The sequence below is a fragment of the Lates calcarifer genome, linkage group LG20 (assembly GCF_001640805.2).
Source record: "Lates calcarifer isolate ASB-BC8 linkage group LG20, TLL_Latcal_v3, whole genome shotgun sequence".
NCBI classification, from domain to species: Eukaryota; Metazoa; Chordata; class Actinopteri; family Centropomidae; genus Lates; species Lates calcarifer.
The window spans coordinates 7,811,219-7,827,079 of NC_066852.1; the positions used below are offsets into that span (position 1 = coordinate 7,811,219).

General features: G+C 41.7%; 2 protein-coding genes across 5 annotated transcripts in view; one reads left to right on the forward strand and one right to left on the reverse strand.

Annotated features, from left to right (window-relative positions):
• Positions 1 to 767: 767 nt before the first annotated feature.
• On the forward strand, positions 768 to 2,701 carry ptrh2 (peptidyl-tRNA hydrolase 2). Of its 3 annotated transcripts, none has more exons than XM_018691625.2 (2): positions 768 to 830; positions 1,573 to 2,701. In XM_018691625.2, exons 1-2 carry the CDS (start codon positions 785 to 787, stop codon positions 2,094 to 2,096), a joined length of 570 nt encoding a protein of 189 aa, XP_018547141.1. In that variant the 5' UTR covers positions 768 to 784; the 3' UTR covers positions 2,097 to 2,701. The 3 variants fall into 3 exon arrangements, with proteins under 3 accessions (XP_018547141.1, XP_018547143.1, XP_018547142.1); XM_018691627.2 differs by lacking the exon at positions 768 to 830 and adding an exon at positions 831 to 969; XM_018691626.2 differs by lacking the exon at positions 768 to 830 and adding an exon at positions 976 to 1,108.
• Positions 2,702 to 3,603: 902 nt separating this feature from the next.
• The window catches only part of cltca (clathrin, heavy chain a (Hc)), a 32,103-nt gene continuing 19,845 nt past the window's right edge, over positions 3,604 to 15,861 (reverse strand). The window contains exons 11-31 of one of the 2 annotated variants that reach the window (XM_051078820.1): positions 15,309 to 15,446; positions 15,045 to 15,209; positions 14,697 to 14,877; positions 14,047 to 14,210; positions 12,475 to 12,600; positions 12,250 to 12,392; positions 11,784 to 12,018; positions 11,570 to 11,692; positions 11,336 to 11,481; positions 11,040 to 11,223; positions 10,759 to 10,951; positions 10,107 to 10,264; positions 9,746 to 10,018; positions 9,327 to 9,644; positions 8,904 to 9,035; positions 8,701 to 8,811; positions 8,437 to 8,607; positions 8,091 to 8,312; positions 7,743 to 7,763; positions 5,386 to 5,461; positions 3,604 to 4,925 (exon numbers count right to left, since the gene is read on the reverse strand). In XM_051078820.1, the coding sequence (XP_050934777.1) occupies positions 4,792 to 4,925; positions 5,386 to 5,461; positions 7,743 to 7,763; positions 8,091 to 8,312; positions 8,437 to 8,607; positions 8,701 to 8,811; positions 8,904 to 9,035; positions 9,327 to 9,644; positions 9,746 to 10,018; positions 10,107 to 10,264; positions 10,759 to 10,951; positions 11,040 to 11,223; positions 11,336 to 11,481; positions 11,570 to 11,692; positions 11,784 to 12,018; positions 12,250 to 12,392; positions 12,475 to 12,600; positions 14,047 to 14,210; positions 14,697 to 14,877; positions 15,045 to 15,209; positions 15,309 to 15,446 (3,414 nt within the window). In that variant the 3' untranslated portion in view covers positions 3,604 to 4,791. The remainder of the gene's footprint in view (positions 4,926 to 5,385; positions 5,462 to 7,742; positions 7,764 to 8,090; positions 8,313 to 8,436; positions 8,608 to 8,700; positions 8,812 to 8,903; positions 9,036 to 9,326; positions 9,645 to 9,745; positions 10,019 to 10,106; positions 10,265 to 10,758; positions 10,952 to 11,039; positions 11,224 to 11,335; positions 11,482 to 11,569; positions 11,693 to 11,783; positions 12,019 to 12,249; positions 12,393 to 12,474; positions 12,601 to 14,046; positions 14,211 to 14,696; positions 14,878 to 15,044; positions 15,210 to 15,308; positions 15,447 to 15,861) is intronic. The other variant, XM_018691622.2, reaches the window with a different exon arrangement.

Below are 15,861 nucleotides of genomic sequence, written 5' to 3' on the forward strand. Positions count from 1 at the left end.
AGAGAAATTGGCAGCATACACAGATTGCATCATTAGTTATTGTGACTTTCTTCTGATTTAAGGCCTTGCCTTCTACATAGAACCACTAGAGTGTGCTAGTGTTTTACAGTTGCAATTCCAACCCCTCACTTGAAATACTGTCTTAATCTGTCTGTCCCTGCAGAATACACAACCCTCACTTAATCCTAAAACGAATACATAAAAGATAAATCAGATAAGATGGTGATGAGTAATTTTATATCTGGTATGAGGTTTGTTTATAATTTGTTTTATAATTTAGAAATTAAGCAAGTTCCATGATGCTTTTGTGATATTACTGCATGTGTTTTGAAGCACAGGCTGGTGGCTCTAGAGGGGACTATTTTCTCCAGACAGCTGTACCACCAAGCTCACTGACCAATGGACTAAAATACCAGTTAACCATGTGATAAAAATGGTTTAAACCTCTGCTGTCTGACATTTGTAAGAGTGCAGAGGGCTTTAACTTATGTACATTACAGTACATGACGTTATACAGTACATTATAAGGAAAATATCATATGAAATACAGTATTACAAAAAAATATTGCATGTTTCCACTGGTTTTTTGTTTTGCTATTGTTGTTGTCAGATTTTTTTTTCACAACTTTATCTGCAGCTTTACTGACAGTGTGACATATATTTGACATAAAAAGCATGCTTACATTTAAAAGAAGCAATTATATTTTTGCTTTATTTATTTACTTATTTATTTAAAAAGTCGCGGTGTTGCGACGTCATCACCAAGGGCCCATAAGTGAATGAGATGTTGCGCGTCATTCATGCCGCCAGCACGTCGTTCAGACCAGCAGGTATGAGATGAAACCAGTGTAACCGAAGCATAACAAATTCTGCTGCACTTTGTTCGCACAGTGCGGCCAGAAATATATCAATACGAGACTGTTTGTTGGTAAAGTTATTTCTGCTGTGTTGAAGCGGTGTTTTTGGAGAGTAAGCGGCTCTGTTTCTATCCAGGAAGCTACCGTTAGCCAGGCTAGTTTGACATATAAAGTTGGTTAGCTTGTTAGCCCGCGAAGTTGTCGCGGACAAACTGAACTGTGTGTGGATTTCTAGCAAGAGGTTATTGCAGGTACATTAAGTTACTCCTCGTCAAAAAATAACTGTGTCTTATGAGCTCGATGCTAATTTCTCTGACGTTTATTTTAGGCAGAAAAACACGAGTGAAGTGAGCTCTGCTAATAAAAAGTTAAAGGAAAAGAACTTTAAATAGGCTGACAGTAAAGTAGCTGGTCTGAAGCTTCCATAAATAAACTCCAGTGTTAGGTTTAAAGCCATTACGGAGGAAACGCCTTTTAATTATAGAGAGAAATGGACATTTGAACAGCTACATTTCCAGGACAACTGGGGAAGATAGTTGTGATATGGTCGGTAGCTCTAGAACAGTTGCTCAGTGGACCATGTCATCAGCTGCTGTTTTCCAAGATCATCAATGGATTTGAACTCAGCTTTAATAAAATGAAGATGGTGCTGTCTCAGACTTCCTCATCGATGATTGTTTGTGACTTCACTTATTCCGTGCTGTCGTTTTTGCAGGTTTCAACATGGATTTGCTGTATGGTCCCTTGGGCTTGGGTGTAGTAGCAGGAGTGGGCTGTGGGCTTCTCCTCGGTTGGCATCTTCGGGGACGCTTTGGCTCAGCGTCCAGAAGCGTGATGGCAACGATGGGGAACGGCACCGGTGAAGCAAGTGTATTGGGAGAAGGAGGCGAGTTCAAGATGGTTCTGGTGGTCCGAAATGACCTGAAGATGGGCAAAGGAAAGGTCGCTGCCCAGTGCTCCCATGCTGCTGTATCAGCCTACAAACAGGTCCAGCGCAGGAACCCTGAGCTCCTCAAACAGTGGGAGTACTGCGGCCAGCCCAAGGTGGTGGTGAAGGCCCCCGATGAGGACACCCTGATTGATCTGCTCAGTCATGCCAAAGAAGTAGGGCTTCCCGTCAGCCTGATCCAGGATGCAGGAAGGACTCAGATTGCACCTGGGTCCCGCACTGTGCTGGGTATCGGTCCAGGTCCTGCTGATCTGATTGATAGTGTCACTGGAGACTTGAAGCTCTATTAGAGTTGCATCTGTAGGACTTAAATACAATTTATTGTTAAAACTATCTGCAATATAAACTAAGTTGAGCTACCATGAGTTTATATTTTTTATATAAGAACAACTGACTAGTTACATGTCAACTACTTGAATTATTGTGCAGTGATGTGTGCTCTTAATGCCTCTCAATGTCATATTACAAATCAGTTGCCTCTTGGATAGCAGTAATATCAGCTTAATGTGTATTTCTTCACTGATAGTTCTGACAGTGGCATAAACACTGTAAACTTTCCATGCTACAGTCCTCCACACTAACCACTTTGCTAAGACAATATTATTGTTGTTGGTCTCAGAATCACAGCACAGCAAAACGATCCCCAGTTTATGCTCTCTTAATGATAAAAACCATAATCTACAAAATAAACGCTGAAATTAGGTAAGGCTTTGTTTATATTGTGAAATATTTAATACTTGAGAGTACAGTGGAGGTCACCACAATGAACAGTTTGATGTAACATGACTTTGCATTTCAGCAGTCGAGCTGCTTTAATGTAATGAATGTAATATCAATATTGTGACGTGACTGGATGTCATTTGGATTTTGTTATAAAACAGTGAAGTATCTTAAATATTCTTCTTGGTCTTAAATGCTGCACTACATTTACAGCTTTCTGAGGCAGTTGACACAGTTGAAAGTAGGAATGAATGTCTATGCCTGATCAGTTACTATGTTCATACTATTTATGTGTATGTATCCACCTTTATCCTCTAAAAGAAACATGAGATGAAACACAGCAGTATTGTGAATGACAGGCAGTAACTCACTAGACCAGACTTTTTCCTTGTCTGCTTTTCTTCTAGCACCCTCTGGTTTGTACCATCAAAGGTTGCTAAGTCTTATTTCATTGTTGAACTGAATATATTGAGATAGCAGACATTACGTGCGGTAGATGATGTAATGGGAAAATGTTACAAGTAAGTCTAATCCAACTGTAGAGTACAGCTTCAAAAAACACTGAATCAACAGCTCTCTGTACAAACTTTATGTGAACTGCACTGGATTATGTTGTTGGTTTCAAGGTACAGTACAATCGGTAACATGTTCAGAAAAGTAGTAGTACTCTTTAAAACCTCTGCGGGAGTGAAACCACAGAAGTGGTTTTAAGGTATGGTCATATTAGCACCAGTATCAGATTGCACTTAATCTCCCATTCACTTAAACCGATAGCCATACAAAATCAATAATGTGTTTCCTGTAGACTTTTGGCTCCAGTAGATTCCCTGGTTCACCTTTTCCAGCCAATAGAAACGGATACATTGTGTTAGAAAATGAACAAGTCATTATGCAAGGAGGATGTCATCACATTGTTTTGTACATTGGACTACAAACAGGATCTCTCTGATACACTTTACAGCCTATTACTGCTCTGCTCACTATTTATTTATCATTCCTTTCAGAAAAATGACATCACTTCCTTTTTCTAGGGGCTGGGTGCAATAGATTCACTGGATGTAAGACACAATCAGACAGTTCTTGACAAACAAGAAGCCTTTATTGTTAAGTGGAAAACAAAACCGCTGTTTCATTCATTATGATCCTGATTATGCACAATCAAATATCTTAAGTGCACAATTTAAATCTAAGGTAATTTAGATAAGAATATAAGTTCAAAGGAGTTAATGATTGATTTCTTGTGTACACGCAAGCCTTTGATAAAAACTTCAAATTACCACAAGTCTGTGATACTGTTTCTGAATTGGAAGAGTGGGTGAACTGAAAAGGTTAAAGGCAACCCTTGACAGGAACATGAGGAGAATGAAGTTTGAAAAATCCCTCCTGCACACTCAATAACAGTGACCTTAAATGAGATTCCCACAGATACAAACCACAGCATAAAGAGGGGGGCATGGGGCATGTTTGTCAAACACAAACAGGTCTGCAGTCCCTCTTGAAGTGGAATGGTCCCATGTTGGAGCAGTATGTAAAGCACATGGCAAAGTCATCTGGCTGCAGATTTGTTTGGAGAGTCCTGCATAGGCTTTGCTGGAAAGAACCAAACTTTCCTGAAAATCGTAAGTAAAATACTCTCTCTGGTTTTCTTCAAGAAATAGCCCTGAAGCGTTGGGTGTGGGGACTGAACAGATACAACGTAGTGTTTCAGGATTGTGGTCATGGAAGCGGCAGTCTCATGTTCAAATATAGAAGAACATAGCAGTTTTTGTGTCTGAATATACAATAATTAAATGCATTTTACAGTCGGACAGAAGAAGCTGCTCACACACATCAAAAGGAAGAGGTTCTACATTAATTTCTTCTCACTACAGAGTGCAAATCAGATGCTTCACAACAGACCTTTTTTTAAACTGAGAAGAGGACTAGCTCTTCCCACAACCCCCCCATTGTACATAAACCATTTCCCATTCAAATAAAATAGACGAAAGAAAAATTAATCTAGTCAATATGGAATGTGAGAAAATTAATCTTTGTGATTCAATCTTTTCTTTGATAACAGAAATAAAACTGAGTCCTTCATGACAGTTTAAAAAGGGGAATAAACAGTAAAAAAAAAAAAAAAAAAAAAAGGTTTGTAGGTATTATCCCGAGCTCCCTGCAGAGGGCAGAGAGACAGAAATGGTCTGGTGAAGGACTGAGGACTGTGGGAGATGGATGGATGGATGGTAGCTCCAGCCTACATGTGGAGAGAAGGGGGTGGGGTCTTTACATGCCGTAGCCAAAGCCTGGCTGAGCTGCTGGCTGACCATATCCTGCAGGTGCCTGGTAGCCGTAGCCATAAGGTTGCTGTGGGGCCACAGGTACGCTGGGGCCCGCTGTCAGCATCAGCTGGGGTGTGCCTGCAACATACACACACACAAAGAAGGGGTTTCAGACGTGTAACTGGTCTGTTTTATTCATTAATGATTAGGTTACAGTGCTTCCTCATCAAGTTGTTGATGCTTCTACATTACGGTCTGCCATTTTTGTAACAGCAGGTTTTGTAAGTGCTGAAATGTTATAGAAAAATACAATTAAAGTGTTTATAATTTATATTTTTATACATATATTTTTTATACAACCGAATGACAATGTGAAAACAATGTGACAGTGCTAATTATTATCAGTTATTGCAGGTTTAATGTTAGTAACAAAATAAGTTTTTGGGGTTTTCTTTATTAAATTCAAAGTTCTATAAATCTCATTGACAATGGGGAAACCTGGATAATTTAGGGTCTAAAAGTGTCATATGTGGAAGGCGACTGCTGCCTTTTGTATCTGATCACAATGAAATAGACAATGTCATTAGAGGACTCTTACCATAGACAATAGGTTGTGTCTCTGTTGCCTGCTCCTCCTCTTTCCTTAGGGACTCTGAGGTTTCTAGTTTATCTACCTGTAAGACAAAGAAATAACTGCATTTAGAACAAAGCCACACCACTTAATGAGTAACAATTTGCTACATGTATAGTATTTTTGTTAACTATTCTATGACCACTTTTTCCTGACACTTGGAAGACTCATGTGGGCTGCCTAACTGAGCGTATTTCACTCAGAAACAGGAAAAAACTAAACCCAGCTGAGAGGAACAAAAGACAACTTGAGATGACTGAACCAGGACTATTTGCGTAAACCTTTTAATGTTAATACACACAGCATGTAGAGATTCCTATAGTCTGTACTGAATAGCAGCAATAGTACATTACTGAGTATTGTCTAAGTAGTAATGTTAAATAAGATGAGACAGAATAAGTAGTAAGTAAAAACAAAGTTAAACTAATCATTTTCATTTCTTATATAATATATATAAGTGTCTGGGTGGTCTGGCTGACAGCAATAAAAGTAACCTTCAAACACAAAGAAGGAAAAAGAACTCCAGGCAGCAAATCAGATGCAGCACACAAAATGTTCATGAGGTTGTCAGGGGGAAGCAGCAACACTTGGATGCTGATTATTTCTAGAATTAAAACTAAGAGATACTCAGCAGTGCACTTAATATGCATTTATCCGTCATCTTCTCCATTCCTCTTCAGATGAATAGTAGCTTTTGTATTTAATTTTTCTGCACACGATTTCAACAAGCTGAAGCCACAGTGTTCCATGCTCTATGTGTTATAATGCTGGCAGCAAATAACTGGCTGCAGCACTGAGATGAAGTTTGGGAGGATGAGGGTGGGTGGGGGGTGGGGTGGTGGTGGAGTGGAGGGATGAAGGTGAGTGTCAGGCCAGGTGCTCCCTACAGTTCAAGACTTTCTACAGGAAGCCAGGCATGACCGACAGCCTGCTGCTACTCATCAGCAGCACACATTTAACACATGCTTGTTCCAGTTACCAGCTAATACATCAAAACACACCAACCTTTCAAAAACACATACAGCTTCATACAGTGCAGTGTCATCAACTGTGAGGAAATGCACTTTTAAGTGGAGTAACCGAGAATTTCTAATACTTATTGAAGCTTATCCACTTTTATAGCACCAGTGGCAAACAAAATAGTTCATTTTTTTCATTAATTCAAAATATAGAACAACCATGATTAAAGCTATCGTGTGAAGTGCATTTTCTCGAAAAAGTATTTTGTGGATTTGTGGTTTAATACATGTTGCAGTCTGCATCAGGGGCATAGTTGTTTAAAACAGGGGATGGGGCAAACTATAGCTTCTTTCTAACCAGTAAAACATGCACCTTATGTTGGGATCATCTCTACAGCTAAGTGAGTTAGCCTGGTTACAATCATTTTTCACCAAGAAGCTGCTGCATATGATTTGCTTTTGTAACGTCCTTTAAAACTGGCACCAAGCGTGAGTCGTTCCTCATCCAAAAGCATTTACCAAATGTATTACTATCCCATTCTAAAGCCAATTTGATTTGCATGTGTTCCTTAACTAAATTAATATTAAAACGATAGAAAGATAGAGATCTGTATTTTATTCATGCAGGTTGATGGATGTAATAATCAATGACTGTGTGTAAAGATGGACAATGACAGCTCTCCATATGTGAAGCCAAAACATCTTGATCACCCCCTGGTGGCTGGCTGCAGTATAGGTCATAAACCTCACCCTCTCCATGTTAGTGAAGGGGACATGGGCTAACTAAAAAGTACACAGCTTCTGTAGATGGTTTGTGTCATTTTAGGTAGTTCTCATCTATGTTCAGCTGTTTTATGTTTTGATTAGTTAATCACTAATGCTATCAAAAGTTGGCCTGACAACATGACTGACAGCTGTGACTGACTCAGGCAGGTATACCAGCAGGACTTTGATACCATGGCTTTACCTACCAATCACTGCTGCACAGACTCTGGTGTTCCCAGCGCAAGAGGGAAGTGTTTCTATCTGGGATATTTAGCTTCATTTATACAGGGTTATACAGTAGGAAGAAGCACTGACATGTTGTTCATCTTTACATACAGTCACTGATTGTAATCAGTTAGTTGGAAGGAATACTAATGAATAAAATGACTGAATAAACAATCTCTAATCCCCTATTCTTGCAGCAGACTTTTATTAGGAACTGCATATCCACAATATTGCCCTACAATTATAATGTGTCAGCCTGAAAGATGTCTCAGTGACTGTGTCGGGGTGAGAGTGTAATGTGTGGTACAGCTAAAACCATGCACACTCAAGGCCGCAGTCTTTCAGGCTAAGTACTCTGAGATCAGAAACTTTCACCTGTTCCTTAACTGCATCAACCTGGAAGAGAAGAGGTGCAGCATAGAGGAAGAAAATTACAAATATTTCCCTGTAAGGAAACTGGTAAAGGAGGCAGACTAACCTGAGCTGGTTAACAAAAGGCTATCAAAGAAGATTACGAGTCTGTTTAATACTGGCAATTTGGATTGTTCCTTCATTCACAGGAAAACAATGGTATGATCATATTATACAAACTACGAGTGCTAGAAATTTGTCAACGTGTGTATGGGCATTCACATTTACTCTGATCCTTGTATTGATCCTGACAGGATGACAGCTATATCCCTGCATTTATATCAAAACCCATTTAGAATGAAGCTGACCCACCTTGCTGAGGTACTCCCTCATGACCTGAATGAAGTATGGCATAGAAAAGTCCATGATGTTGTGCCTCCAGGCGGTCTCCAGCACCACGTCAGGCCGCAGCAGGTCATAGCAGGTGAACAGGCAGGCGGCGAAACACTCCTTCTTGTTCTCCTGTAGGAACCAGGACAGCAGCTCCTCTGCCAGCTCTGTGTCCTTAGACTCAGATGCATACTGCATGGCATCCTGCAGGGGGAGACACAGCACGGTCATATTCAGGAACGGTCTCAGTCAGTTTAAGGAGTTTAACTGAAATATTCACAAAGAAAGAAATGGTGATTGGATAATTACTGGCAAATGAGAACAGCACCTTATAGAGCTTATCCTTCTTGCAGAGTTCCACACTCTGTTTCCAGCGGTTGTTGCCCTTGAAGAGGTAGGCAGCGATTCTCCTGAACTCAATCAGCTCATGCTTCTCCAAGCGCTGGGCCAGTGAGATGTTGTCGAAGTTGTCGTAGGCATCTATTGAGGTCCTCAGTGCCTAACATGAGTGATGTGAATATTAAATTAAATAATGCAATTTCTGAAATATAAAGATTTAATAAAATACCGTGGCACTGTCAAAGGCTCTTACCTGATAGTCCTCCTCTGTGATGAAGAGGTTGTTAAGTGCTTCATTGACTGATTTGTTGTTGTGGTTCTGTACTGACCGCAGGTAGGGTTTGACCAGGGGCAGCTGTTTCACCTGTGAACACACATGTACAATCATCATCTCAATCCTGACAAACAAAGGACATTTCAATCACTTTTTAATCATTAGAAGAGATTAAAGTGTACCTTGCTGAAGAAGTTGACAGCACGGGAGTGGTCCAGTCTGGGGGAAAGCACTATGAGCAAATCATTCAGTAACAAGGGCTTAAACTCCAGATAGAACTGGATGGCTTTGTAGTAGAGCTCCACATTGGCCACCTACACAGGATGCAGAGGGAAAGAAAGTCTTAGGTACAGGATAAACACTGGATTGATAAATATACTGCAATGAGACATGCTGACTATAATTTTGCTTGACGGTGACTGACTATAATGACATAAAAGCCTGATCACAGATTCTACTTCAAGATATTACATTAGTGCAATTTCAATTACAAAGATGGACACGAGTAGTCACGGTGATATAGCTTGTAAAAAAGAAAAAGATCATCATATCAAAAATACACAAAAAAAAAATTAACATTCAAACAACATCAAATCAAACTGTACCTTGGTGATGATGTCTTTAAACTGTCCCTCTTTCCAGGCGTCTGTTGGGTGGTTCATCATGGTGATGATGGCGTTGTCATACTCCTCGTACTTGTCATACAAGAAGACAAGCTCTGCCCACAGGTGAGCCTGCTCTGCTGCTCTCAGGACCTTTGGGATGTTAACTCTGGACCAGAAGAGTTCCAGATGCTCTCTCATCTTCTGGGGCTTGAACTTGGAGTAAAGGATGGCCAGCTCGGTGAACATCCCCATGTGAGCGCGCTCCAGGCCCAGAGCAGCCTCCAGCATGGTGATCAGCTCCTCAAAGTAACCGCGGTCCTGAGAGAGGAGAGAGAGGATGGGATTTGGTAAATGCGCATTTATGTATGTGGACTCAAAAGTTAGAGTGGCAGACAGAAATTTCTTTATTTCTATCTTACCTGGTAGTAGTTGATCAGCTCTTCCAGCTCATCAGCGTGCACCACAATGTGGAGACCACACATCTGGGCCAGTCTGAACTCCTTTCCATCCACGCAGGCGAAGCACACCTCTTTCCAGGTGCGGGTGCTGTTGGCCTTACGGGCACCGTCCACAGCAGCCTGGTACTCCCCAAGGTGCACCAGAGTTGAAGCCAGACGGCCAAAGTTGGAGACGTTGTTGTACAGCAGCTTAGCGGCCTCATACATTTTCTCATCATAACAGCGATCGCCAACCTACAGAACAGATTCAATAAAGACACACTGTTTCATTTTGTTGATCTGACGGCTAAGTCACAGAGGGCTGTATGAGATTGAGGCTAACCTGCTGGATGTGAGCATTGTTAGGTCCATTAATGAACTCTTCCAGTTCTGCCAGGCGATTGGTTTTGGCCAAGGCAAAGATGAGCTCTGTTTCTACGTAGGACTCACGGGCCTTCTTACGAGCCATCTGAAGGAATTTGACCAAATCCTCCCAGTTACCTGAAACACATGGACAGAAATATCAGGCTGTTGCCTGTGTCTTTTCAGATGAATCCTTTTCTTTTTTGTGGAACACTGCCTCAACTGCACTTTATGCTGATAAAGTGTACTTTCAATAAAGAATTGCTGCACTAGCTGCAACTGTCAGCAAATGCAAAACTCAAACAACAAACTCCACAACACAGATGATGCGCTCAGTATTGATTGATTTCAATCGAAGTGGCACTGCCAAACAACTATCAGCTTTCTCTAAAACTCTGCCCTCTGTTTGTAGTGATCGATCTGGTCACAGTAACACACGTTATAGTCTTTCCCACCGTGACTGGCACAGTTTTGGAAATCCCTCTAGAGAACCTTGTAGTTGGCAACTGAGAAACAGAATAGCGTGTATATGGCCGTACATGCCTGAGACACTATAAAATAAAATCTCAGATAAGTTTGGTGCTTTTTTTCTCTGCCATCTTTTCTTGTTTGAGCTCAATCTGTCTCCTTACCACTCTTATCAGCAGCCTGTACCACCTCCATGTACGCAGAGGGGTCATCAGCTTTGATGTAGGAGTCAATGGCCTCCTTAACCAGGCCCTTCTGTAGCTGAGCCTTAGCCAGCTGGCTCCACACAGCTGGCTCATTGCAACGCTCTGCAAACTCATAGGCACGATCCAGGTTGCCAATATGCTCGATCAGCACCTAGGGAGACAGAGTAAAAACACAGATGATCAAAACGTCTTTAAGTCAATAAGGTATTAGTCTAGTTCTTCAAGAGCTAGTAACTGACCTGCACAGCAGAGGTGTTGACGTCAAACTTCCTGAAGATGGCAAAGGCCTCCTCAAAGAGCTCATTGCTGATAGCAATGTTAGCAATGTCAGGAGCGTCATAGTTGTCTAGCCTGCTGATGTACTCCATCACACGTGTACGATCAGCTTTTATGGCTGTCAGGATCAGCAGATTCTGCAGATTTCTGTGGGAAAGAGAAGACACAGAACTCTAAGCACACTTGGATATTGAAATCTGGTTTTGAAATGACTCATGGAAACAATAAACATAAAAAAAGGTATCTTGCTGGTAAACACCTGTGTTCACTGAAGACAGAGTTGTCCAATACAATCTTCTCCAGCAGCTCAATGAGCTCATTGGGCAGATCTGCTGTCATGAAGGCCTTGACTGTGACTGACACCTCCTCTGGGTCCTGGGTTTCTGACAGTGCTGTCTGCACCACCTGAGAGCAGATACAAGGGAATAGAAGTTGAGAAAAGCACCAGGTACCACTACCGAATGAGATGAAGCTTCTCTCATGTATACTTCACCTGGTCAATCAGTGGTCGTCTGTAGGGGTTGCTCTCCAGCAGCACGCTAGCCCACAAGTCAGGGTCTTTGCGACGGACCAGGTAGCGAGACAGGCTCTTGAACAAGGAGTTCTCATTGCAGACCTGATGGGAAAAGAACAAAAGTTACCATAGCAAAGGCAGTTAAATGCAGTACATACAAGCAACACAAGCAAGTGCAAAAATTAATCCTCACATTGATCAGCTCCTGGTCACACTGTCCTCTCTCGTAGGCCACACAGGCAAGGTGGGGATCTCTCTTCTCACAGTACTTTCCCACCACACGGCTGTCATAGTACGGGTTTTCCCGCAGGAAGCGTTCAGGGTTGTTGTTGCTGTCGATGTAGATCTTGGCCAGGGCATTATGGGTGGCGGGTTCCTCGCAGCCTTCATGGATACGAGACTCCAGCCAGGGCAGCAGCAGCTTCAGTCTGTAAGACAAAGAGATTTACTCTGCCTGGTCACATAACCTTTCAAACCTTACCTCTGTGCTTGAGGCACTAAACAGACATGGTTCTCTGCTTTTGGATCAGTTATAGGTTCGATACTTTGAATTTCAATAATGTGATTCCCTAATAATTTTATTCTAAAAACACTGCCATCACTTGATACTGCCCAACAACATGTACAGATCTAAAAGACTGGATGGAATAGATCAGCACCTGTTCCTCTTTTCCACCTCAGCGACCAGTTCATCAGTGGAAAACTGTCCCCTAACAACCAAGATCAGGCTCTTGATGACATCCTCTGAGCAGTCCACATCTAGGAGACCGCCAACCACAACAGGCAGACGGCTTGGATTCACCTGGAACATGAACAACCAGACTCATTAGCTTATGTATCTGATGTAAGGAAGCAGTGTAATAGTAATTTGGATGTCTCCTTACCTTCTGAACATAGATCTCAATGTACTTCTGCAGGTTGTTGCGGTACAGGTAGAGGACCAGGTCATGGACAAAATCAAAACGGTCACAGACGATGATTAGCGGCAGCTGGTCAGTGAGTTTGGCTTCCTGTTCATCACAGAGAGTGGAGGGAGAGAGAATGCAGTCAGAAAGATATGGTAACCAACATCAACACCTCTACACAAGCTACAAAACAACAACCAAACCTGATGCACCAGGGGTAATTCTGTATTTTACTGCAGCTATGACTATACTGTTGATGGCTGGTGTACTCACTTGTGCATGCTGGTAAAAAGACATTTATCAGAATCACTGAAAATGAAATTTAAGACAGCATTTTCCACCTATATCAACCCTCAAAAAAAGTAAACAATACAATACCGAGGTGGGGGTGGGGGGGACAAAATAAAAGGTTTGCCACTACAACAAATGGACACCACATTTTTTTTTACAGGCTAAAGGATGGTTAGATGCTAAATTTGTGTACTTCACATTAGACTCATATAACAAGAGCTCTAAATATCCTAAAGTAGCTTTCTTATTCGTAAAGAGGCAGAGAGCTGCAAGTTGTCAGGTCACCATTTGGCAGCACTGACGAGTCCTCTGTACTACAACACACTCCTGTGTTTCTGCCATCCACACTCATACAGGATTAACAAACTGGGATTGTGCACCTTGTCAATATTACCCAAGAACATGCTGCATGGTCTAGAGGCTCCTCTTGCAGGACGACACACTGAACGCACAGACACCTTGAATGTCGTCATACTCAAATATGGACTACAGGGCCCTAACTTACCCACCATTAACTGCAGCCTCACACAAAACATCCAATGAATGACTATGTAAAGTTCCAAGAGCACTGGTACACCCAAGTAGGTGTATGGATTGTGGTGTATAAGCATACAGTATACCCCTCCATACAAATCCCAGTTTCAATCCTGTGCCTAAAGTTAAGGGTCAAGGATAAAAGGGAGAAAAAAACAACTAAAACAAAAAAACAAAAAAAAAAACAGGAGAGGTCCTGTACTGCAAGGAGGGATAAATTTACCTGATACATGTCCTGCCATTCCAAAGACACAGAGGAAAAGCACAAAAGATAATTGACTGCCATCAGGAAGGTTGGTTGAATATTCTTAACCAATACAGGCAATTTGCTGGGAATCTGCTGGTAATAGTAATAATTTTCTAATCTATAGGAAGGGGTCAAAAATGTTAATCTCTGAGATATTTCTTTTAACAGCATTTAGCATTTTATAGACTGAAAAGGAACTTCAAGGAATATGTGACACGAATGAGGACAGAACTTGGGAAAACCAAAAGTGCAACTCTAGAACATTTTGCCTTAAAACAAACATGGCAAATTTTGTAAACCTCTCATAGTTTAGGATAAGACCAAGACAAAATGTAACAACAAATACAGCAAAAGAGTAGATCAGGAATGTACAGATACAGACTGACATGGAGAGAAACAAGAAAAATGACCAGATAAAGGAGGAAAAGAGCTGTTAAGTGTCAGTGTTTGATTCCTAGAGCTGTTCCCTGCAGCTTTACCTTGAGGAAGTTCTTGACGCGCTCAGGGTCGTAGCAGTTGCTCTCTCTACAGATCCTCTCCACCTCTTTGATCTGACCCGTCTTGCAGGCGGCCTGGATGTATTTGAAGTGAACTTCGGGGTCCTGACTGAAGTTCACAATAGAGCCCAGGAAGTAGAACAAACCTGAGAGACAAAGACAGTCAGTTACATAAAGCTTCAAACAACATGGAAGTCCACAGCCCCACCAATCTAGTGACAGCATTATGGATCCAGTAATACATCCTGGAAAAAACATTAAACATGTATCTCCATGACTGCAGTTTTTCTCTTCCTCAGTTGGTTTACTTAACCTTTATACACCATTATTTCAGTAATAGTAGAGGAGCTGCACTAATTCACCTCCAGGACATTCTGTACAATCTATTGATTGTCCTGCCTCTGCTCTGACCCACTTGTCTTATTGATAGTTAGGGAACATCTATCTAGGTAAATGGGCGAGAGGGAATGGCTGCATAACTGAAACTGAGAGACAAGTCAAATGTTAATCTAATGTCTAGCCTCAATATTTTATCTCTCTGACTGACCAAGCCTGCTGTGAGAACTTCAAAAAGCAAAAAAACAAACAAAGAGACATTTGCAAATTATGTGTTTCACTAAAAAAAACCTTACCTTCAAAGCTCTTGAAGGACTCAAAGAGTTCAGTGAGAGCCTGTGTGGTGAGCTGCTCGTGGTACTTGGAAGCTACCTGGACACAGATCTGCAGGTTCTGGCGAATGTTAGCTGACAACATGGCCCTGAGGCACTCCAGAGAGTCCTCCACTGACAGCGAGCCAAAAAAGTTCACCAGCCACTGAAAGTTTGGGAGGAAATGTTAGTTTTAGTCATCAGTTGCTCAACATATTCAGATTTTTTTTTCTTACAGTCGGCCTGATCATAAATTCTCACAAGCAAGCAATGAAATTGCAAAATAGCCCATAGATGTAGCTGAATTCTCCTCAGGCAGTAACTGAAGCCTACCTCCGGGTTGAGCAGGTGTGTGTGCACCACAGCACGCTTGATGTCGTACAGGTCGGTGTAGTGCTCCAGCGCTCTCTGCAGGAGTCCAGCCTTCTCACACAGCTGGGCGATGTGGGCGCGATCATAGTTGGTGAACATCTGGTTGCCCAGGATAGCATCAGCAACCTGTACCAATGACATAAAGCAATAAAAAAGTTAGAAAAAAATGCCTTTGAGGTTTATTAATCAAATTCCATTTAGTAGAATATGTGCACATGTGTCCACCTGTGGAGCATGCATGAGGTTCATCTCCAGCAGACGGGTCTGCAGTGGTCCTTCTGAGGGTCTGTTGTTCTTCAAAGCATCCAGGAGGAATGAGGTGCACTGCTGGATCAGGTTGTACTCCATGAACACATCTACAATCTGGAGAGACACAGAGACACATTGTCACACACCTCTAGAGAGAAGAGGAGGGACCATGTTTGTGCAACTGCTACAACACTGACAAGAATATTACTTGTCAAAACCTGTCTCTGTATTAAACAAAGTACTACCGTGCATAGCTATTAGTGAATAACACCTCCCACCAACATAAACTTGCACAGTAGAATTCTGAACCACTGACAGAGTTAAACTTGAGACATGTATTAAGGCCAGATTTCATGTAAAGTAAAAGTCGGCTGAATACAGCAATCACAGACAGCCTCTGATGCAATGTGTTGTATTCTTAAAATTCTTGTTAGTTGCCAGTACAGCACTTTAGGTGATAAGGAAAGCTGTGTCAGCAGTTGACATTTGCAGTGCAGAGAGTCTGCAGTGGCAGACAGAAAGCAAAGGA